This window comes from Castor canadensis, chromosome 18 (genome assembly GCF_047511655.1).
Source record: "Castor canadensis chromosome 18, mCasCan1.hap1v2, whole genome shotgun sequence".
NCBI classification, from domain to species: Eukaryota; Metazoa; Chordata; class Mammalia; order Rodentia; family Castoridae; genus Castor; species Castor canadensis.
Window position 1 is genome coordinate 3,287,070 of NC_133403.1, and position 21,950 is coordinate 3,309,019.

The 21,950-nt window shown below is 49.1% G+C and overlaps 2 protein-coding genes across 3 annotated transcripts; one reads left to right on the forward strand and one right to left on the reverse strand.

The window, feature by feature from the left end:
* Positions 1-1,043: 1,043 nt before the first annotated feature.
* On the reverse strand, positions 1,044-8,877 carry Dusp18 (dual specificity phosphatase 18). 2 transcript variants are annotated; one of them, XR_012443523.1, is made up of 4 exons: positions 8,738-8,877; positions 4,314-6,146; positions 3,888-3,990; positions 1,044-3,323 (listed from the first exon to the last, which is right to left on the reverse strand). XR_012443523.1 is itself a non-coding variant. In XM_020179994.2 (2 exons), exon 2 carries the CDS (start codon positions 6,073-6,075, stop codon positions 5,512-5,514), a length of 564 nt encoding a protein of 187 aa, XP_020035583.2. In that variant the 5' UTR covers positions 6,076-6,146; positions 8,738-8,877; the 3' UTR covers positions 4,268-5,511. The 2 variants fall into 2 exon arrangements, 1 of the variants encoding a protein (XP_020035583.2); XM_020179994.2 differs by lacking the exons at positions 1,044-3,323; positions 3,888-3,990 and having other exon boundaries at positions 4,268-6,146.
* A 422-nt stretch (positions 8,878-9,299) lies between these two features.
* C18H5orf52 (chromosome 18 C5orf52 homolog) lies at positions 9,300-19,847 on the forward strand. The gene is given in 5 exon segments (XM_074061006.1): positions 9,300-9,391; positions 9,852-10,210; positions 12,936-13,044; positions 18,408-18,521; positions 18,523-19,847. Coding segments are annotated over 5 exon segments (729 nt in total). The 5' UTR covers positions 9,300-9,322; the 3' UTR covers positions 18,601-19,847.
* Positions 19,848-21,950: the final 2,103 nt, after the last annotated feature.

Sequence of the window (21,950 nt, forward strand, 5' to 3'; positions counted from 1 at the left end):
CCATGCACCTCCCAGTCTCAGCTTCCCACATAGCTAGGATTATAGGTGTAAACCACGGGCACCAGGCTCTTGTTTTATTTTTGACTCTGGTCTCTCTCTCCCAGCCTCATCTTAAAAGCAGTGTGAAAGCCGGGTGCCGGTGGTGCACGCCTGTAGTCGTACCTCCTCGGGAGGCAGACAGCAGGAGGATCTTGGTGGAATAGCTCATGAGACCCTATCTCAAAGAAATCCATCACAAAAAAGGGCTGGTGGAGTGGCTTAAGGTGAAGGTCCTGAGTTCAAATCCCAGTACTGCAAAAAACAGGTGGGGATCCTAAACTGTTCACTGGACACACAGAGAAAGCTACGAGAGCAGCCCGACCTGGTCGGAGCAGCACAAGGGGACTCCAGAAGACAGAAAGTCCTCACTTTCATTTAACTGTGGCCCTGTCCTGGGCAAGTCCCACAGTCCAGTTGAAACTGGGCACTGGTAGCAGGTAGTGGTCAGGAAAGGACCTGCAACAGAGGGGACCCCTTGTTTGGAACACAGGACTGTGGTCTGAAAACTGGTTAAGGGACCCTCCCTGTCTTTCCTCGGTCTCCTTTCTGGACCGGGCTCCAGGGCAGACCCACTCACAGAAGGTACATGGCGGACCACAGAGATAAAGGCCCTGCCTTGTAGTTGGGGACCAGGCAGGGGGTCTTGAAAATGGAGCGCGTGGGGGAGGCTGAGGAGGAGGGAGCTTGAGACTCAAGAGCGAGCTTCTCAGTGCGTGCATCCGTCTGACCTTGGCCCCTTTTCAACCATTGTGCGTTGAAAAGGGCACTGAATACACCAGCAAACGTCACTGCTTAGTCACAGAGCACACTGTGGGGCCCGGGTCATCAGCCTCGTGATCACATGACTGACTGGTCCTACACAGTGTCACAAGTGTCACACCTGGAGATCCTCATAAAACTAAAAATAGACCTACCATATCCAGCGATACCACTCCAGGCCATATTTCCAAAGGAATATAAACCAGGATGTAATGGAGACGCACACCCATGTTTACTGCAGCTCTGTCCACAACAGCCGGGCTATGGACCCAGCCCAGCTGCTCTAGAGCTGATGAACGGATCAAGGAAGTGTGGCTCACGCCTGTAATCCCAGCTCCTCAGGAGGCAGAGATAAGGAAGATGCAGTTCGAGGCCAGTCTGGGCAAATAGTTTGTGAGAACTTATCTTGAAAAATACCCATCACAAAACAGAACTGATAAATGGTTCAAGCAGTAGAGCACGTGCCTAGCAAATCTGAGGCCCTGAGTTCAAATCCCAGCACCACCAAAGGAAGTAAAAAGAAAAGCGATGCAGTATAGATACACAATTGAGTATTACTCAGCCATGAAGAAGAGCTGTTTTGTTGACAAGTAAATGGATGGAACTGGAGAACATCATCTTAGGTGAAGTAAACCAGGTTCAGGACAAAGGTAGCATGTTTTCTTCCAAATGTGAAAGACCCAAAAGATAAACATACACAGAACCACACTGATCACACACACATTTATTAGAGGACATGTCTGTAACAGTGGAACCACGCCATGGAACTCGGGAGCAGGGAAAGGGAAAGAGTGACAGTCAACAATACAGCAAAACATGGCACCTGTGCGGGTAGGTGACACAGGACATGTAATGAAAACTGAATAGGGTGTGGGAAGGAAGTAAAGAATATTCACAGCTCGGATACATGGGAAACCCCAGTGAACACTGACTGTGGAATTAAAAATGGAGGTCAGGATGGTAAAATAGGTCCTGGGGGTTGGGAGGGGGAGGGAGGATGGAGGGGTAAAGGAGGGTGGGTGAATGTGGACGATGCACTTTATATACTTACACGAACTAGCAGAGGGAGGTGATGAGGGAGAACTTAACCCATGGACAATGTGAGAACATTCAAAATGTCACAGCGAATCCCCCGTTACAACTGGTGTATGCGAGCAAAAATGCTTTAGGAGGAAAAAAAATAGAAAACAAAACCACAAAACATACCAGCTGGGCATAGTGGCTCATGTCTGTAATCCTAGCTACTTGGGAGGCTGAGATTGGGAGGATCGAGGTTCGAGGCCAGGACAGGCAAACAGTTGATGAAACCCCATCTCTAAAATAAGAGCAAAAAGGACTGAGGTGGGGCTCAAGCAGCAGAGTGCAAAGCCCTGAGTTCAAACCCCAATCCCACCCCCAAAAGCCATACTGAATGTGGCTAGCCCAGGAAAAGATGGAAACTTAAAATTTAAAGTACAATTCCCACTAAAAGTGTACTGCTTTCACAGCACCATAAAGGTAAAATGTGTTAAGTCCAACGATCGTAAGTGTGACGATGAATCAACGACTTGAAGAGGGAACTCGGGGGGACTATCACAACAGAATTATATCCAATGTGAACAGCAGAGAAAACAATATTTGAAAAAGACAATGGTCACAGGAATCCGTGGACGGTCTCAAAAAGTTAATGTTCACGTTGTCGGCATCAGAGTAAGTGCAAAAAAGCAGCATTTGTACAAATACAATGTGCTGGACACTTCCCACATTACAGAACCAAGACGCCCAGTGAACTCCTCACAAGATATCCTGAAGAAACCCACGCCCACACGTCACCCCCAGACTGCTGAAAACCGTAAGGGGAAACTCTTAAAGGAGCTGGAGAAAATGAAGCCTTTCTTACTGGGAACAAGAAGTAACATGACTGGATTTAATAAGAAACCACAGAGAACCAGGCACCGGTGGCTCATTCCTGCAATCCTACCTACTTAGGAGGCTGATATTGGGAGGATCATGATTTGAGGCCAGTCTGAGCAAGAAAAGAGGAAGAAGGGAGGAAGGAAGGGAAGGAGGGAAGGAAGGAAGGAGGGAAGAAAGGAAGGAAAGAGGGAAGGAAGGGAGGGAGGGAGGGAAGAAGGAAGGAATGAAAGAAAAGAAGAAAAATACATCAATTCTACGTCTTCCAAAAAACAGAAGGGAATACTTTCCTTTTTCTTAATCTCTTTTAACTTGATAAAGGGAATCTACAAAAAATCCTACAGTTAATGAAAGACTGCACTTTTTTTCTTTTTGGTAGGACTAGGGTTTGAACTCACAACTTTGAGCTTGCAAAGCAGGTGCTCTACCACTCGAACCACACCTCAGTCCATTTTGCTCCAGCTATTTTGGAGATGGGGTCTTGCAAACTACTTGCCTGGGCTGGCCTTGACCCTCGATCCTCTTGCTCTCAGTCTCCCAAGGAGTGGGCCTCAGGCAACCAGCAGACTAAGACTACGAGCAAGGTAAGAGTGTCTGCATCGCCACTCGGATTCATTATCATACACGAAGTCCTAGAAGGCATAATAAAACAAGAAGAAAATGAGATCAAAGGCAGTTCGATTAGAAGGAAGTAAACCATCCCTACTTGCAAACGTGATTGTCTACATGTAGCTTGCCAAGGAGCCTAAAAAGGTGCTTATAAAAGTCAGGGCGGCAAGGTCACAGGTGACACAATTGCCAATCGACTGCATTTGTGTATACTAACGGTGAACAATTAGGGGAAAGTTACAATCCTCTCTCCCAAATGAGGTAATTATTTCACCAGAAACACAACTGTACTATACATATACTGCTATGTCAGTATGAACAGTCTGGGATGCTGAAAGCTACACTAATGAAAGAAAGACCTACATCAGTGAAAGGTATACTATGTTCACGGACCAGAAGCTCCCACAGGAGAAAGACATCAGCACTCCCCCAGCTGATTAACTGAGTTACTGCCTCCAAACAAAATTCCAGCAGGGTTCCTGCTGTTACTGATATAGACAAAATGATTTTAGGATTTATTTGGAAAGGCAAAGAAACTAGAATAACCAAAACCACTTAAAAAAGTAAAACGAGAGGAATCACACTACCTGGTTTTAGGATGTAATTCTAACGCCACAGAAGTCAAGCTGATGCGGCACTGATGAAGGTAAAACTGCATCTGTCTTATCAGCAGGGCATGGTGGTGCAAGCCTGTAATCCCAGTAGTCAGAGGCAGGAGAATGGAGAGTTCAAGGTCAGCCTGGGCTATGTAGTGAACTCCAGGCTAGCCTGGACTACTGAGCCCTTATCTCAGAAAACAAACAACAAACTTCACAGAACTGTACATCGCAAAGAGTTACTTTTATGGTATGGTCATTTACAATTTTTAAAAATGAAAAAAATTCAAATAACGTTCTTGACATTAGTCTAGAACGGTGCTTTTCCCTTCTTCTCCCCTGACTCCCCTAAATCGCACCCCTGCCTCCCCTACATCGCACCCCTGCCGCCCCCGTGACAGTGGGGCACGGAGAGACCTGGAGAGAAGGGGTCTTCGCCTCTCTCGGCTCGGGATGGACAGCTGGGTCAAGCCATCAAGCTGAGCAGTTGTGCTTTTGTTTGTCTCATCCATTGTCTGAAAAGTTCTGGGAACGTCTGGTCTTGAGCCAGATGCTCGTACCGATGTTTGAGTGACCCTTGTCACTCCTTCTGGAGTCCAGCAGTCCGTCCCTTTGATATGTCCTTCTGAATCGTTGTAGTCACAGGACTGCGACATTGGCTCTAGTGGCCTTTAGGATAAGCGGAACCGTGCCCTTGCTTCCGGACTGCTAGGTCACGTCTGGATTAAACACGGGGAACCCAAGAAGCCTTCAAGGTCTCGGCCTCTTCTCATGTAGGACTTAAACCATGTTTTCCCCATACACAGTGACTTTTGGAGGAGCACTTTGTAAACAGTAAAGGCTGGGCTCCAGTGGAAGGAAGGACTTCATGAAGACAACTGGCGACCAGGGATGGCTTCCACCTGTACCACAGTGGCCCAACTCTACTGTCACCTGCCTAAGTCCAATGTAGACAACTGAAGCTGGGCCACAGCAGTGAAGGTGCTCCTGGAGCACTTCTGGAAGGCCACTTATCCTGTAGGGTGGCCCTTCCTGAGAAACTCCTGACTGAGTGCCAGGATGCTCTGGGCTCTGGCTTTGAAGGGACAAGGTGGGACTGTGACAGGCTCACTCCTGGGTTGGTCAGTCTAGGGGAGGGCTGCACTAGGCCCTTGGTTCTGGCTACCACCTTCCTGCCCTCTGGCCAGTAGCTGTGGCCTGCTACTCACAGTGTGGAAAACTTATCTTTGCCATCTTACACCTTTATCTTTAAAGATGTGGGCTGTATGGTTAAAAGCTTTAGCCATTCTTTCTTCTTTACTTTTTTTTGTGGTACTGGGACTTGAACTCAGGGCCTGCACCTTAAACCACTCCACCCACCCTCTTTTGTGAAGGGTTTTTTTTTAGAGATAAGGGTCTGGAGAACTATTTGCCTGGGGCTGGCTTCAAACCTCTCGATCCTCTTGATCTCTGCCTCCTGAGTAGGTTTACACAGGTGTGAGCCATGGCACCGGGCTCTTCTTGCCTTTAGAAAAGGCTGTGCTCCTGTGTCAGCAGAAGTAGAATGTTGAATTCTAGATCTTCACCTAGGATCCATGGCAGATCTGGCATGCTGACACCAACGGAGGGGCTGGGCTCATAGGGGAATCATGGAGCGGACCTCCTTCTCGTAGATGTCAGGGACCATTCCCAGTGGGGAACTGACCATGTGCACAGTACACTTGCCAAACAGCTGGAACTCGTACCGGATGAGCTGTTCCCAAAAGCCACTGTTGGGATGGATGATGGGCCGGCATGACTTGGTCCACGTGTGGGCATCCAGCAGGGACATGCCTTGGTACTTCATGAGGTAGGCAAGGCACAGGGTGGCCGAGCGGCTCACGCCAGCACTGCAGTGCAGCAGTGTGCGGCCCTGTGTCATCTCCACTGAATGGATGTGGTCAGCGATGGGGTCGAAGAAGTCACATAGCTGCGCCATGGGTGCGTCAGCCACAGGCACCTGCAGGTACTGGATGTCTTCATGGGTGTCTGCCACCTCCTCCGACACACTGATAACTGAGGTGATCCGGTTGCTGGACAGGAGGAGCCTGTTGTTGGCAGCTGCACGGCTGCTGATATATAAGCTTCTGGTGACCTGGGAGAGGCCACTGACTGAGGGCTTCGGGAAGTGACCCGGGAAGGCACACGGGGGTGCTGTCATCAAGGCGATGGATCAGAAGTTAGGGATGTGCTGAGACTCGCGCCTTTCCGCTGGGCTGTGGCCACCAAACCCTGCAGGGAGGAAGATGTTTAGATGGTAGGGACCAGCAGGCCAACCCGAGGAGGCTTCTGGGAGTTGGATGGCTGGGCCTAAGGGATTCTCTGACTAGCTCAGCAGAATCACTCAGGGAACTCACTAATTATACAGGTCCTGCCCCAAATCCACCAGTTACACCCTTGGGCGAGGACAGTGAGCCTGCATTTTAGCTTCTCAGGTTAGTCTGAGGTGCGTGACCCTATAGCACACCAGGCAAGTCCCTGAGCCTGGCACTAAAACTCCCTAGACCGTCCCCTCCTCATTATCGAGATGAGTAGGTCAACTTGTGTTCCTCAGCTGTGCCCTGCCTGACTCTCCACTTCTCTCTTCCCATCTCTTCACAATTCTCTCCTTCCTTCCAGCCCCTCTAAGTGGGAAAGCACTTGCAGTCTCTCTCTCCAGTCTCTGTTTGGTTTTTTTTTGGTGGGGGCAACACTAGGATTTCAACTCAGGGCTTCCCGCTTGCAAAGCAGGTGCTCTACGGCTTGAGCCATGCCTCCGGTGTCCAACATTTCTTCCTTTCTTTCTTTTTTTTTGCAGTAATGGGGTTTGAACTCAGGGCCTTCACCTTGAGTCACTCCACCAGCCCTTTTTTGTGATGGTTTTTTTGAGATAGGGTCTCTCAAACTATTTGCCCAGGCTGACTTCAAACCTTGATCTTCCTGATCTCTGCCTCCTGAGTAGCTAGGATTACAGGTGTGAGCCACCAGCGCCTGCCAATCTGTGTACATACTTCTTTTTGGAGGTACTGAGATTTGAACTCAGGGCCTTGTGCTTACTAGGCAGGCTCTCTACCCACTTAAGCCACGCCCCCAGCCCGTGTATACGTATTTCTATAATTTATAGTTTTCGTAGAGAGGGAAACGGGCATGCAGCCTGAGCAACAGAAGTGGGAGCGAGACTCACTCTTCACTTTATATTATTATTAATTATTTTGCAGTACTGGGAATCAAACCCGGCCCTTGTGCATTCTAGGTAAGCACTGTACCACTGAGCCACGCCCCCGGCTGAGTGGTCCAACATATCTGAATGACTACTCTGCTGTGTGGCAAATAATGGAAGGACATCCCCAGGGACTTCAGGGGAAAGAAGGTGGAGAAAAAAGTGCAGGATTTCAGGTGCTTAAGCTGCTAGACCAGTTCCAATTCACAATCATGCCCAACAGAATTCAACCCAAAGGTCAAGGTCAAGCTCAAAGCAGCAAATGGGGAAGACACAGATGCCACCACTTTCATCCTGTTTCAAATGTCTGCAGGCCTACATGGAGTCAGCACTTTGAGCAAAAGTGACGTTCAGATTGGTAAAAGGTAACCTAGGTTACCGCAGCCACAGTCAGAGGTGTCGTCCAAAGCAAAGCCAGTGGGAAACCAATAAGGTATTGTCCAGTGGGGTGACCTGCACAATTATTGAGCTTTTTTTTTTTTTTTTGGTGGGACTGGGGTTTGAACTCAGGGCTTCCCACTTGGAAAGCAGGTGCTCTACCGCTTGAGCCACTCCTCCAGTCCATTTTGCTCTGGTTATTTTGTAGACGGGGTCTTGTGAACTATTTGCCCAGGCTGGCGTTGAATTGTGATCCTTCCTATTTTACTCAGCGTCCCAAGTAACTAGGATCACAATTACTGATCTTTAAGTCAACTAAGAGCAGATAAAGCTACAGGTTTTATTTAGGTTTCCCTTGGTAACAAAACTAAGCTGCTTATCTGGCCATTGGAGAATAGAGACCAGTTTCAAATGATACAATTAAGTTCCCTCTGTCTTAACCGTTTCACAATAAAGGCTAATCTAAATCAACCGTTAGCCAGTCATTTTTCTACTATTCCACCAGTCAAGGAAAGTAACTTTGAAATGATCAATCTGCTATTTGCTTCTGCTCTTCAACCCTTTCCTGTCCATAAAACCATACCCCCCTCCCCGCCCCCGCTTGTCTCACCGTAATGTTTCAAATTTGTAGAATAAAGTGTTGCCTGATTTTACAACATAAAGAGCTGGGATATAACTCTGGTAGATCACTTGTGAAAGGCCTTAGGTTTGTGGGTTTGACCCCCAGCAAAGAAAGAAAAAAACAAACCAAAACCATGGGCTGGGGATATAGTTCAGTGCTCCAGTTTAAAACACCAGCCCACTGGCCAGGCACTGCGGCTCACACCTGAAATTCCGGCTACTCGGGAGGCAGAGGCTGGGAGGATTGACGTTCAAGGCCAGCCCAAGGCAAAAAGTTAGCAAGAGTCCAGCCTAACCAGACAAGCTGGGCATGGTGGGGGCACCTGTCCCCCGGCTATGCAGAAGGTGTAAGTCGATAGAAGATCTCTGTCCAGGCCCGCCCTGGGAAAAACCCAAGTCCTTATTGGAAAATAACTAATGCAAAAAGGGCCGGAGTTCTGGCCCTGCATGGTTAGCAAGGGCGGGGTGTGGAGTTCAAATCCAACCCTAATACCTGCCAGTCCAAGTGAAGAAAGCCAACTAAGACCTTAAAGCTGGGCTGAGCGTTTGATCAGGAGGATCGGGAGGTGGAGGCCAATCTGAACTGCCTAACCAGACCCCGTCTCAAAACAGTTTGGCGTCTCACCGTTTTACCGCCTTTCAAACTCGTGGCTTCTCTCCTCTGGCTCCATCTTCAAAGCAACCTAATCGGCCCGGAGTCACAGGTACGCGAGACACAGAGGAGGAAAGCGCTGTGTCCTGGTCACACAGCAAGTCCGAAAGCGGATGCCCCTGGTCCGTTAATATGTGGACGAAGTGGGTCGAATGCGCGGGCGACGGTTAAGTTCTGGTAAATCCACGCATTGACGGGTGCCAGGCGCCACTTCCAGGTGATCCCGGCAGGTTTCGGGAGACGATGGCATTGGAACGGGCTTTCCAACGCGGTGACAAGACCCCACCCTTTTACCTCTTTCTGGCAGGATGGCCTGGAAGCCCCAGGCGATGATCTCGCCAGAGAGAGAGAAATCCGACCCGTCAGGATCCTGGACCACAGTACCGGCCCGCCCCGTAGCAGCGGTCCCTCCTCGCGGGGACGAAACGGGTCATCCCGAGTCTTCGGAGCAATCTCCGCGTCGCCCTGACCCACTCGGTTATACCCCAGACCACGTGGTGAAGCCAGGTGGGCTCAGCTTACGCCAGACCACGCCATCCCGTCTCCACCGCAACGCCCATGGCGGCATCACGGCGGCGGAGCAGCCACAATCCTGCCGCTCTGGCAACCTCCAAGTCTCGCGAACACGTAAGGCCCCGCCCTCAGTCCCCGCCTTCAGGCACGCCCTCTGGCTCCGCCCACAGGCACGCCCTCTGGCCCCGCCCTCTGGCCCCGTACTCAGGCACGCCCTCAGGCCCCGCCCTCAGTCCCCGCCCTCAGGCACGCCCTCTGGCTCCGCCCTCAGGCACGCCCTCTGGCCCCGCCCTCTGGCCCCGTACTCAGGCACGCCCTCAGGCCCCGCCCTCAGGCCCCGCCCTCAGGCACGCCCTCTGGCTCCGCCCTCAGGCACGCCCTCTGGCCCCGCCCTCTGGCCCCGTACTCAGGCACGCCCTCAGGCCCCGCCCTCAGGCACGCCCTCAGGCCCCGCCCCCAGGCCCCCCCGCCCTCAGGCCCCGCCCCCAGCCCCCCCCCCCGCCCTCTGGCCCCGCCCTCTGGCCCTCAGGCCCCGCCCCAGGCACACCCTCAGGCCCCGCCCTCTGGTCCCCAGGCCCCCGCCCTCTGGCCCCGCCCTTCTCACGCGTCTCCCAGGCAACGCGCGGACTACCGCTCCGGAGGCTGCTCTGGGTCTCACTCCGCTGTCCGCGCAAGGTCACACATCATGGGTTCTTCTTTCGACTCGTCGAGGGTGTCAGACGCTGCCACCCAACAGAGGCCCGCAGTCAAATGGGATCTAGGCTCGTCTACTGATTTTGAGACCATGGCCAGGGCGTCCATCACTTCCGGCTCCACCTCAGGTTCGAACTTCCGGCGCGATACCCTGGACAGCCAGCAAGAAGTCCGCGCAGGGTCCCAGCCGCAGGTCTACTTCCTGCGGCCGCGGACCCCAAAGCCGCCGGTGCTGTTCAGGTGCGGCGCGGTTGTCAGAGTCCTGGACCCGTGGGGGACCCCGAACCCTCGGACCCGATAGTTCCTGCCTGTCCCCCCCCCCCACAAGAGTCCACTCTCAGACCCCGATTCAGCCCTGGCTCCTTCCCAGTTCAACTCTTTGGGGACCCCAGGGTCCCAGATCGCGGGCGGAGGCCCGTCGCCATCTCCAACCCACCTACCAGCCCTCCAGTCTTGGCCTTTTGGTCCCCCAGGCTGGACATCGCGCGCCCCCAGCGCCCTTTGGGGCGATCACTGAACCTCATACAGTCTGGCAAGGCCCAGGTCCTCTCAAGTGCTAACCTGACCGACACCCCTGTTTTCAGCCTTCGCGTTCCCCACAGCCTTGGAAAAGCCGCCCAGTTCCCTTTGACCCAATTTTCACGAACCCCAATTTCCCCCACCCCCTTCCATTCCTCGACCTCCCTTCCTGCGTCCTCCAGGCTCCCAGAGGACTTAAGTGGAAAGCGATTTGGTTCAAAATGACCATTATTTATTACTTGAAAAGATGACTTTTAATCATTTTCTTAAAAAATAAAAAAACCTTGCCAGTATTGGTGAGTTTAGCGCACCACTTAAGTGGGCGAAGAGAGTTTTACGTGTCCTTAAATATTTTCAGGCTGGCCTTAAACCGCGAGCCTCCCAATCTCAACCTCCCAAGTAGCTAGGATTACACGTGTGAGCCTGGTCTTTTCAATTTTATTTATTTATTTATTTATTTTGCTGTCCTGGTCCTTGAGCTCAGGGCCTACACCTTGGGCCACTCCACCGGTCCTTTTTTTTTCTGATGGGATTTTTAGAGATAGGGTCTCTCCAGCTATTTGCCCAGGCTGGCTTCAAATTGTGATCCTTCTGATCTCTGCCTCCTGAGTAGCTAGGATTACAGGTATGAGCCTCCAGTACCTGCCTTGTTTTACCCTTTAAAAATCATCTTTTTTAAAAAAAATTTCTAATTAGTGAAGTAGTGTACACTTAGAGAAAAATCAGAGAAGACAGACCAACAAAATGAGAGGCCAGGGACAAGCACTAACTTTTTGATGTATATGATTCTAGGTTCATTCATATATAGTGCTATACTTTAAAAAAAAAAGTCACAAAAAGTTCACTGTTTCTATCCTGCTTTTTCTCCCTCTCTGGTACCCCAAAGTTGTTTATGTTTTTTACGTGGTTATGTTTATGTTTTTACATGGTTATGTAAATTATGTGTATTTTATTTTACCAAAATTACTAATTTGTTTCCTTGTACCATTTACTTTCCAAATTTTAGAAAGAAAATGTGGCACCCTGAGTTCAATCCCCAGTACCACTTAAAAAGGAAAAAAAAGAGAGAGAAAAGAAAAGGAAACATGGCCAAAGCGTGATGGCACATACTTGTAGTGCCAGCACGTGGGAGACTGAGGCAGGAGAACTGAGGGTTTGAGGACAGGCTGCTACATGAGACTACATCCTACACTCCCCCCAAAAAAGAAAGAAAAAATATGAACAATTGTTTTTAAATGGGCAAAACCGTTTAAAGGTATATATTTGTAAAGCCACTTCATGGTGTAACCAAATTATCAAGAAGTGAAAACTCAGTGGCTGGCAACATCCATTTTTGATCAATTTCTCATTTTGTCCCCTTTTTTTTGCCTGCAGCACCATGCTCCATTCTTCCCCACTTCTCCCTACCCCATCCCATCGTCTACCTCCCACCCTCTAGCGTCTCCTAAGGCCCAGCCCACCCCAAACTTCCCTCACCTCTGTAAACTTTTCCCAAGCCCTCTTCCCTTAGGATTACCCTCCTAAACCAGCCAGCGCCCATTCAAACTTTGTTCTCTGCTCTGATCTGCCCCCACTTCTCAAAAACCCTCTAGTGAAGGAAGAGTTTCTGCCTTGACCTCCCAAAAATTCATCCCTGGGACCTCTGCCTTTCATTGTTTGTTTGTCTCCTCTAAGACCCCCCCACCTCCTGCCTCATCCTGCATTTTCTCATTAAGATAACTGCTCCTGCTGGACACTGGCTCATGCCTGTAATCCTAGCTACTCAGGAGGCCGAGATCAGGTGGATCGTGGTTTGAAGCCAGCCTGAGCAAATAGTTTACAAGACCCTATCTTGAAAATACCCATCACAAAAAAGGGCTGATGGAGTGACTCAAGGTGTAGACTCTGAGTTAAATCCTAGTACTGCAAAAAACAACAACAACAAAAAGAAAGCAAATTAAACCTACCCCATATATACCTTGGCCCAGACCCTGTACCTGGTCTGTACTGTGAATAGCAAGACAGGAAAGATTTAATAATAATAATAAAAAGAGTGGTCTCTTGTTTTGTTGGGTTTTTTTCTTGTTTTGTTTGAGACAGGGGCTCCCTGTGCAGCCCAGGGTGCCCTTGAACTCTCTATCCTCCTGCCTCAGCTTCCCTAGTGCTGGGATTATAAGGATGTACAACCAAGCCCAACCCTCTGTTGACAGTCTTGTGGACTGCTCTGCTCTGAACTTTCCTACACTCTTCTCAGGATGGCTTTTCCTCTTGACATCCAAGAAACAACCCTTTAGCTCATCACATCCACAAAGTGAAACTTAACGCTGCTCCATTGCTTCTCTGAAAATTACGGAAAAACTGAGGTTGTCCTGAGAAACCTGGGGAGGCCGCCCCTGCTTCGCCAGCACCCCATGGAGTCAGGCCCCGGCCATCTGTAACCTGTGTTACCTTTACCTCCCCACTCCAGCCTAATGAATTCCAGTGAAGCAGCGGTGAGAAAATGCTTACCTAAGAGCCATTTATCTCGGGTGATTATCCATGACAACTTCAGTGCACAGCGAATCTATGAGATGGAGGTAAGATAACCACAAGCTCTTGCATTCCAGACTGTTAGTGGCTGGGACCATGTTTACTTCACAGGCTCCATACCTAGGTGTGCGAAATAACACTCATCTATCCAAACTCAAGAGAATAGTCTCAGACACGTGGAGCACAGGAAAAACCAGACTTTTTTTCCCCTTTGGGATACTGGGATTTGAACTCAGTACCAGCCCTTTTTTTAGTGATGGGTTTTTTCGAGATAGGGGCTCTCAAACTATTTGCCTGGGCTGGCTTCGAACAGTGATCCTCCTGATCTCTACCTCCTGAGTAGCTAGGATTACAGGCGTGAGCCACCAGTGCCTGGCTGAAAGTGAGACTTTAATGGCAATCTTGCAAGATGGGGTGCCTGATGAGCACAGGCCCCCAAAGTGATTGCAAGCATTGTATTCTGTACTGTGCAGGTCTGTCATTGGCTGAGTACTTTGGGGTTTATATACTGTTCCCCCCTACCCCCTGCGTAGCCTAATTCCTATTGGGTTATTTTAAAATGTGCCTTTCTTGGGATTGGTGACATTTTAGAGGCACGCTTTAAATGGTACCCACCTCCCTTTGTGGTGAGGTGGGGGAAGGTCTCCTGTGACACGTGCTTTCTGGCAGTACACATTTTACCCATTTCTTCATTCTATCATGATTTGCCCCTCCCAGTTTAAGTTCCTTTATCAGTTTCCCCTTCCCCACCAACAGCTGCAAGCTGATACCAAAGCAGGCAGCTAGGGTTAAATGCCTTCCCTTGAAAATGGACCAGCACTGACTGTATTGTCAATGCCAGAGGTCAGGGTGAAGCGTGGAGAGTCTATGGTCCCAGAGGTCACAGTAAGCCATCAGGTGCTTTAAGGCAGGCCCCAGTTTTACAGAAGAGGTAGATGAAGATGACACTTGGGATTAGTGGCTTGCTCAGCATGTCACACTTCTCCTGGGAGAAAGACTTCATAGCTCCTGGCTCTTGTGGCATTTTTCTTTCTCAAAGCACATTGTCTCCTATACAAAACCTCAGATTCAGAGTTTGAATCCACATCAACACTATGTGATCACTTTTTTTTCCCTTTGTTGGGCAGGGAGGGTCATCCCCATTTTCTAGAAAGGAATCAAGGCTCACTGGGTCTGGTGGGTCTGGTGGCTCATACCTGTAATCCTAGCTACTGAGGAGGCAGAGATCAGGAAGATCACAGTTCAAGGCCAGCTCAGACAACACGTGAGACCTCTGTCTCAAAAATACCCAACACAAAACAGGGCAGAGCGCCTGCCTAGCAAGCGTGAGGCCCTGAGTTCAAACCCCAGTTCTGCGCCCCCAAAAAGAACAGAGGCTCTTGTTTCACTCTTGTTTATAGACAAGAAAGAGTTGACCTGCTTAGTGGAAAACCAAAGTACAGTCACCTCACTGCTCCTGACTCATTAATTCATTAACTGTGTTTTTAGGGTCTGCTTGGGACAGACACTGTTAGGCACTAGAAAGGACGAGTGAACAGGATAGACTCCAAAAACGCATTTCTTCAAGCCAAGCAAGTGGGCAGCCCAGAGTTGAGCTGCTGCCTCCTTACCTGTTGAGTTTCCCTCTAAGTTCCAGGGCCAAGTCTGGAATTCTGACATCAAAAAGAGCCTAAGAGCCTTAAGAGATGGTGCCAGATCCAATTCAAGGCCACCAAAAGCAAAAGGCAGGGGTAGAGCTCAGTGGTAGCATGTACAAAGGCCCTGAGTTCCACCACCAGCAACTGGAATCATACAAAACAGAAGCAGAGCAGGGGCCTGGGAATTTCTCTCACTCTGCAACTTCCTGTGGCATGATGAAGTGGAAATAGGGTAGATTTGGAGGTGGGGGGGGCAATTTGTATGACCTTGGGAGAATCCCATTTCCTCCCGAGCTCTCTTCTCATTTGTAGAACATGATCTATTAAGACCCTTTCAGTTACAGGGAAGGTTATACAGACTGAACTTGAACTAGTCCTAGCAAAATGAAGCTGGGCTTACATAACCAGAGATGGCTAGGGTGGGGTCACCAGTGTTTGGGATGAGAGAAGCCAGGGGCTCCTGTGCCATCCGGATGTTTTCCTCTCCCCCACTTCACCTGTGAACATTGGTCGCATCTGACTGGCTGTTTCTAGGGAGCCTGTCCCCCAGGAGAGCCTGGCTTAGGCCACAAAGGAAGCAGAGTGTTTTTGCTGTTGCTCAAGTTAGATGAGTCCTGGAGAAAACTCTAATTGTGTCACGGCCAAGTCACTGCTCCAGGCACCGTGGCCAAAATAGTGTGGGGTATCCTGGGTGGCCCAAGGATGGGTTGAGAGCCAACGTCTATACCCACTGTGGGGAGCGTGGGTGGTGGGTGGCTGTGCCTTTCGTAAGTGGGCAAGGATGTGTGGAATACAGTACCTGCACAGTTCTGTGTTGCCTGGGTCCTGCCTTTGGCATCCAGAAGCTTCCTTTTAAAGTGGTATTGAACCACTTAAATAGTGGCACTTGTCATCCATTGTATATTAGGATCCTTAGGAAATGGAGGTTGGGAGACACAGATAACTTCACTAAGGTCACACAGCAGAGTCACCAACCTAAGTCTGGTTAATCACAGGGTAGGAAGGTTCTCCCATTTGACCTGTTGACTGAGAGTCTGGCTTATAGGAATTCAGTGAACAGGGTGGCAGTGCTTCTGTCCTTTCAGTGTTGACATTGGAGAATCACCCAAGGGTCAGCATAGCTGTCTGATTCTTGCTCCAGAGAGAAAAGAATTCAGACCGGACAGGAAATGTAGTGAAAGTGGTGGTAAAGTTTATTAGGAAAGGAACACACTTTCACTTTCCTGGGATTTGAACTCAGGGCCTCAAGCTTACCAGGCACGTGCTTTACCACTTAAGCTACACCTAGGTATTTGTTTTGTTAAATTAAAGAGACCCACATTGGACTTGAATAAACCCATTCATTAATCTTTAGGCGGTAGGGGACTCAGAACCATCTCTGACATCCCGTGACCTCGGTGGGCTATTTTGACCTTAACGGGCTAGTCACCTGGAAGTTGGGAATTTATAATATTTTCTTAGAGACCTGTGAGCTCTTCCTGCGTTTTAGGTTCCCAGTGCATATCTCCTCATCCATGGCTTACTGCTACATGTCGGGGGGAAGAGGTAGCTTGGACCAGCCACTGATTTCAGTGAAGACAGCCAGAGTTTATGTGTTGGGACTCCCTGCACATGCCCTGAAGACAGTGGTTGGTGGCTGGTGTCATAGTCTGTGGCCGTGGCTCTCAGGCAGGGAAGGTCTTGCTTCCCAGGGGACATCGGCCATGTCTGGGAGCGTTTTTTAGTTATCACCGTGGAAGGGAGGTGGCTACCATTAGCATTTAGGAGGGAGAGCCCAGGGGAGTCATGCTCAAGGTGACATTACCAGCTGACAGGTCAAAAAGCCACTTGCAAACAGCCACTTGCTTCTCCATGACTGGTCACAAAATCTCAGGTACACGACAAAAATACAGATTTCTGGCTCCCATCCAAACCCTACTTACTCAAGTAGAATCTCTGGGTCCTATATTTTTATCAAGTAGCTTATCTTCAGACAAGATGGACACCTCTGATTTGAACTGTGTCTTTTAGTGCCTTTTTGTTTTTTTCTGTCACCTACCCTTGCTCTTTAACTCCTGTCAACGTTGATGGGCCTTTAAGAAGGATTTCTTTGCTTAACATTGTGCTGCATCTTCAAGTAGTAACTAAAATTTAGGGCCAAGTTGAGCAGAATTGCCTGGAAAGCTTGTTAAAGTTTAGACTCCCAAGATCGCCTCCTTCCACAGTCTTCACATGCCTGCAAACCTCCCCATCCTCCCAACCCAACCCCAGTTTATTCAATTTCATTAAGTTATTTGTGGGTACCGGGGTTTGAACTTAGAGCCTACACAGTGAGCCAGTCCACCAGCCCTTTTTTGCGTTAGGTATTTTCGAGATAAGGTCTCTTGAACTATTTGCCTGGGCTGACTTCAAACCACAATCCTCCTGATCTCTGCCTCCTGAGTAGCTGGGATTACAGGCTTGAGCCACTGGTGCCTGGTAAAATTAGCTCGTTACGTTTTATCATTTTAGATTTACTTTTCAAGGTTAAGTTCCAACCAAACTTTTATTGTTACTGTTGTTTGGTGGGACTGGGCTTTGAACTCAGGGCTTCACACTTGCAAAGCAGGTGTTGTACTGCTTGAGCTACTCCTTCAGCCTCTAACCCCAGTTTATACACTAACACAACTCCTCCAGGCAGCTCCTCCTTCTCTTCCTCCTTCCCTTCCTTTCTTCTCTGTGGGGGGATGGGACCCAAGGCCCTATGCATGCTAGGCAAGCCTCTACCACTGAGCTACACAGCCAGCCCAATGCAACCTTTGTTTTTCTTTTTTCTTTTGGTGGGACTGAAGTTTGAATTCAGGTCTTTGAGCTTGCAAAGCAGGCGCTCTACCACTTGAGCCACTCCTCCAGTCCATTTTGTTCTGGTTATTTTGGAGATGAGGGTCTTGAGAACAATTTGCCTGGGCTGGCCTTGAACCATGATCCTCCTGATCTCAGCCTCCCAAGTAGCTAGGATTATAGGTGTGAGCCACCAGCACCTGGCTTATGCAATTTTTCTTGATAGCTGCCTTCTATAAATTCTGTGCATCTTTTAGGGATAGATCACTTTTGGCCTGGCTGAGAAATATTTGGTCACGTGTTTCGCCTACTGGGAACACCTACATGCTGGGAACACCTGTGGCTGATTTTTCTAGTGTCCCTTCCTGCAGCTAGCTCATGCAATAAATAACAGAATGAGTAAGACGTAGGCCGTGCCTCCCCAGACCTTACAGTGTTGTTGAGGGGCAGGACAGAAGTGATGTCATAGATTAAATTAGAATTTATTGTGATAGAAGGGATGTCACAATCTGTGACAAGCTGCAGACTGTCAGAGGTACCATAGTGATGATTCAGCTTACTGCTGACTTTTTACAAATAGGGAAACTGAGGCTCCCTGTGAGTCAATGTATTTATGGAATCAATTTTGGGTCAGGAGGCACAATTTCCCACCCCCAAATCAGCAGCCCCCCCCACCCGATTACTCTGTTGCTGAAGAGGCTTTTTTTTTTCTTCAGTACTAGAAAGTCAGGGCCTCACACTTGAACTCAGGGCTTGAACCCAGGCCTCACACTTGCTAGGCAGGTGCTCTTCCACTTGAGCCACTCCACCAGTCTTTTTTTGTGTTGGGTATTTTGGAGCTAGAGTCTTGTGAGCTATTTGCCCAGGCTGGCTTCGAACCACCATCCTCCTGTTTTCTGCCTTCTGAGTCTCTAGGATTACAGGTGTGAGCCACTGTCTACCCAGCCCTCACCTGTATTTTTTTTTCCTGTAAGGCAAGCGCTTCGGACAAGACCAAGAAAAAAATGAGCCACTTGTATGACCACCTGAAAAAAAAGTTCATGACCGACCAGCTGAGAAAGCTGGGGCACTGGAGGCGGGAATCCATGAGATGTCCAGCAGTACCTGGACGGTATGCGCGTGTACAAATTGCAACTCCACTCCCACAAGAAAAAATATCCACCTTAATTGTGCACACTGATATGCCCAGGCCCACCACACAAGCCAGACCAGAGAGAACTGAAAGGAAGCAGCCTGCACCACCATAGGACAATAAACCAAGACCAGCGGGCAGCAGAGCACAAACCCTCAGTGCTTCAGCTATTCCTTCCCCTCTAATACTCCATCCCTTCTCCTGGTCACAGAGATCCCCTAGTCCCACTGATGGTCTATCTCAAGAGGCTGAATCAAGCCGGCCAAGATCGACCCTTCTGGGCCCAAATTTCTTCTTTGTTTCTTTTTTTGGAGCTAGGGGTTGACCCCAGGGGCCTTGTACATGCTCAACACATGCTCTACCCATGACCTACACCCCCAGCTCCAGTGTCCACCATTTTTTTGGCAGTACTGGGATTTGAACTCAGGGCCTTGAGCTTGCTAGACAAGTGATCTACCACTTGAGTCATGCCCCCAGCCCATTTGTTTTTGAGACAGGGTCTCAAAACTGGGTGGAGGATGTCAAGTGTTTGGCTTAGTATCATTTCCAGTGGCTGTCATCATGGTGACTCTTCACCCTTTACATGTGAAGGTCATTTTCACTAGCATGGCTTTCTGGAATGTTCTCGCAGGCTCTCATGAAACTCAATCCTTCCAGGCTTACCTCAACACCTACTTGTCTCCCTGTTTTCCCCTTTCTCAGCCCTGCCTTTTCCCTCTGAACTTGGGTTCCCCTGGAGCGCCATTCTGTCTTGGGTATTCATCCTAAGGCCTGATTTGACTGCACACTCTGAGGAGAGAAGCCAAGGCGCCTCCAAGATTTGGTCCAGGCCTCTTTTCTGCTTTGATGCTTCTGCAGTGGGCCCCAGTATGACAGGTGACTTCCTGCACCCCAGTGTGCCCACCCCTATCTCCACACCAAGCGTTTGGTTGGTCATAACTTGTTTACTCCCCATCAGGCTGAATGTTTCCATGGTGACAATGACATAACTCATTTCTAACCACAATGTCAACCAAATGCATTTGTCACTCAAAGTCCTTTTTGAATAAATGACTCCCTTATTTCTTTTTGTATTACAGCATCAGGACAATGCACAGAGGAAGGGCCTGAGACATATTTCTTTTTTAAAGTTAACCAAGTTTCCTCATTTTACAGATGAGGAAACTGAGACCCAGAGAGGTAGACTGACTTGCCCAAGGTCACACAGCCAGTTAGTGGCAGAGAACTAAAACCAGGTGTCCTGACTCCTATGGAGTCTGCGTCACCACAGCCAATGGGTAAGGATCCTCAGTCCTTGGGAACTCCCCATCCTCCCCTCGTCCTCCTCCTCACTCCCTCCAGCACTGCTTTTGCAGCATTGGGCAGCTCTACCATAAGCTGGGTCTCGGTGAACCAGAGCCCAGCGGGAAGCTGGGGGGAGAGAGAAGGCAGATGCTCTCCTTCTAAGGTCTTCCTTTGAGGACTGGACACTGCTACTTTCAGTGGGAGCCCAAAGTGTCTTGATTTGTTTTTCTGATTAGAATGGAGATAGTTAACATATTTAAGTCTTATTATAAAAGCAATGCAACCACAAAACCCACAAAACAGCCACTTCTGTTAGATCATCCAGTATTTTTGGTGTACTTCCTACATTTTTTTTTTTTTGGCAGTACTGGGGTTTGAACTCAAGGCCTCATGCTTGTTAAGTACACTCTCTATGTCTTGAGCCACTCCACCAGCCCTTTTTGTGTTAGGCTCTCGTGAGCTATTTGTCCCAGGGCTGGCTTCAAACTGCAATCCTCCTGATCTCTGCCTCCTGAGTAGCTGGGATTACAGGTGTGAGCCCCAGTGCCCAACTTACTTTTTTTTTAATTATCATATTATTGCACTGGGAGTACATTGTGACATTTAGAAAAGTTCTTACAATATGCCATCATTCTCCTTTATCCCTTCTCCCCCTCTTTTTCTTTCCTTGGTACTGTACCTAGGGAGAGGAATGCCAGAATCTTCAGGGGCCTGCAGAGCAGCCCAGCCTCTCCTTCTTCCAGATTTGTCCAGGAACTTTCCAGGTGCTAGGTCTCATCTGAGCCAGCCTCTGTGAGCCTCACCCTGCCCCAGGGCTGATGGCTGGTCTTGGCTGAAGGTCTTCGAGTCCCTGTGTGATAGCCCAAAAGACAAGGGGACCCTGGGAGTGGAGCAGGTGGATAGAGCTGAGATGACAATTTAGTGAGTCACTCTATAAGCCATCGATTCACCTCTTCCCATTTTTTCTTTAAAAAACTAGAGGATATTGAGAAAAAGAAGCGACCAAATTCAGGACAGGCCACTTAGTTATCAGGAGGGAAGAGGATTGAAAGGAAGAAAATGAGTGAATAATGGGGGCAGGGTAGGGTGGGAAGAATCTGTAGAAAAAATAGAATCTTTAAAAAAAGTTTTTTGAACTGGAGTTTGAACTCAGGGCTTCACACTTGCAAAGCAGGTGATCTACCCTTGAATCACAGCTCCAGTCCATTTTGTTCTGCTTATTTTGGCCTCACACTTGCTAAGCAGGCACTCTACCACTCGAGCCAGCCCTTCTGCTCTGGTTATTTTGGAGATGGGTCCTGAGAACTGTTTCTCTGGGGCTGTCCTTGAACAGAGATCCTCCAGCTCTCAGCCTCCCGAGTAGCTGGGATTACAGGCGTGAGCCACTGGTTCCAGGCTTCCACTCCTATCTTTCTCACTGTGGGTGGAAGTGAGAGTCTGGAGCCCTGTGGAGCACAGGTCAAATCCTTAATGTACCCTCAATTCTGCAATTTCACAGATGCGATTATTGTGGGGGATCAGCTCTTTCACGGCAGAGCTGGACTCAATCCCAGGCGCCCCCTCTATCAGGTGGCTGAGATGGAATAGGCCATTTAGGAAAATTAGGCTGGGTTAAGGACGTGTGGACGAGGCAGATGCTCACCCAAGAGGCAGAAGGACCCAGAAGTCCTGATTCCTGCCTTGTAGCTGTAAAAAGACGCGGTCAGCATCACCATCAGAAAACCTTTTTTTTAATCATTTTTGCATGCACTTACACCTGTATACATTATTTGAGCCACCCCCCCCAAAAAAAAAACTTTCTGAAACTGGGAGCCAGTTGCACAAACCTGTAATCCCAGATAGTCAGGAGGCAGAGATCAGGAGGATCACGGTTCAAAACCAGCCCAGGCAAATAGTTCACAAGACCCCGTCTCAATACAAAAAAGGGCTGGTGGAGTGGCTCAAGTGGGAGAGCGCTTGCTTAGAAAGCATAAGGCCCTGAGTTCAAGCCCAAGTACCACACAAAGAAAATCTTTCTGAATATCCCTTGTGCTAGCAGCTCCATGATGATGTCAGGGAACAGGTGAATGGTACTTCAATGTATTTATCCATCTATCTATGC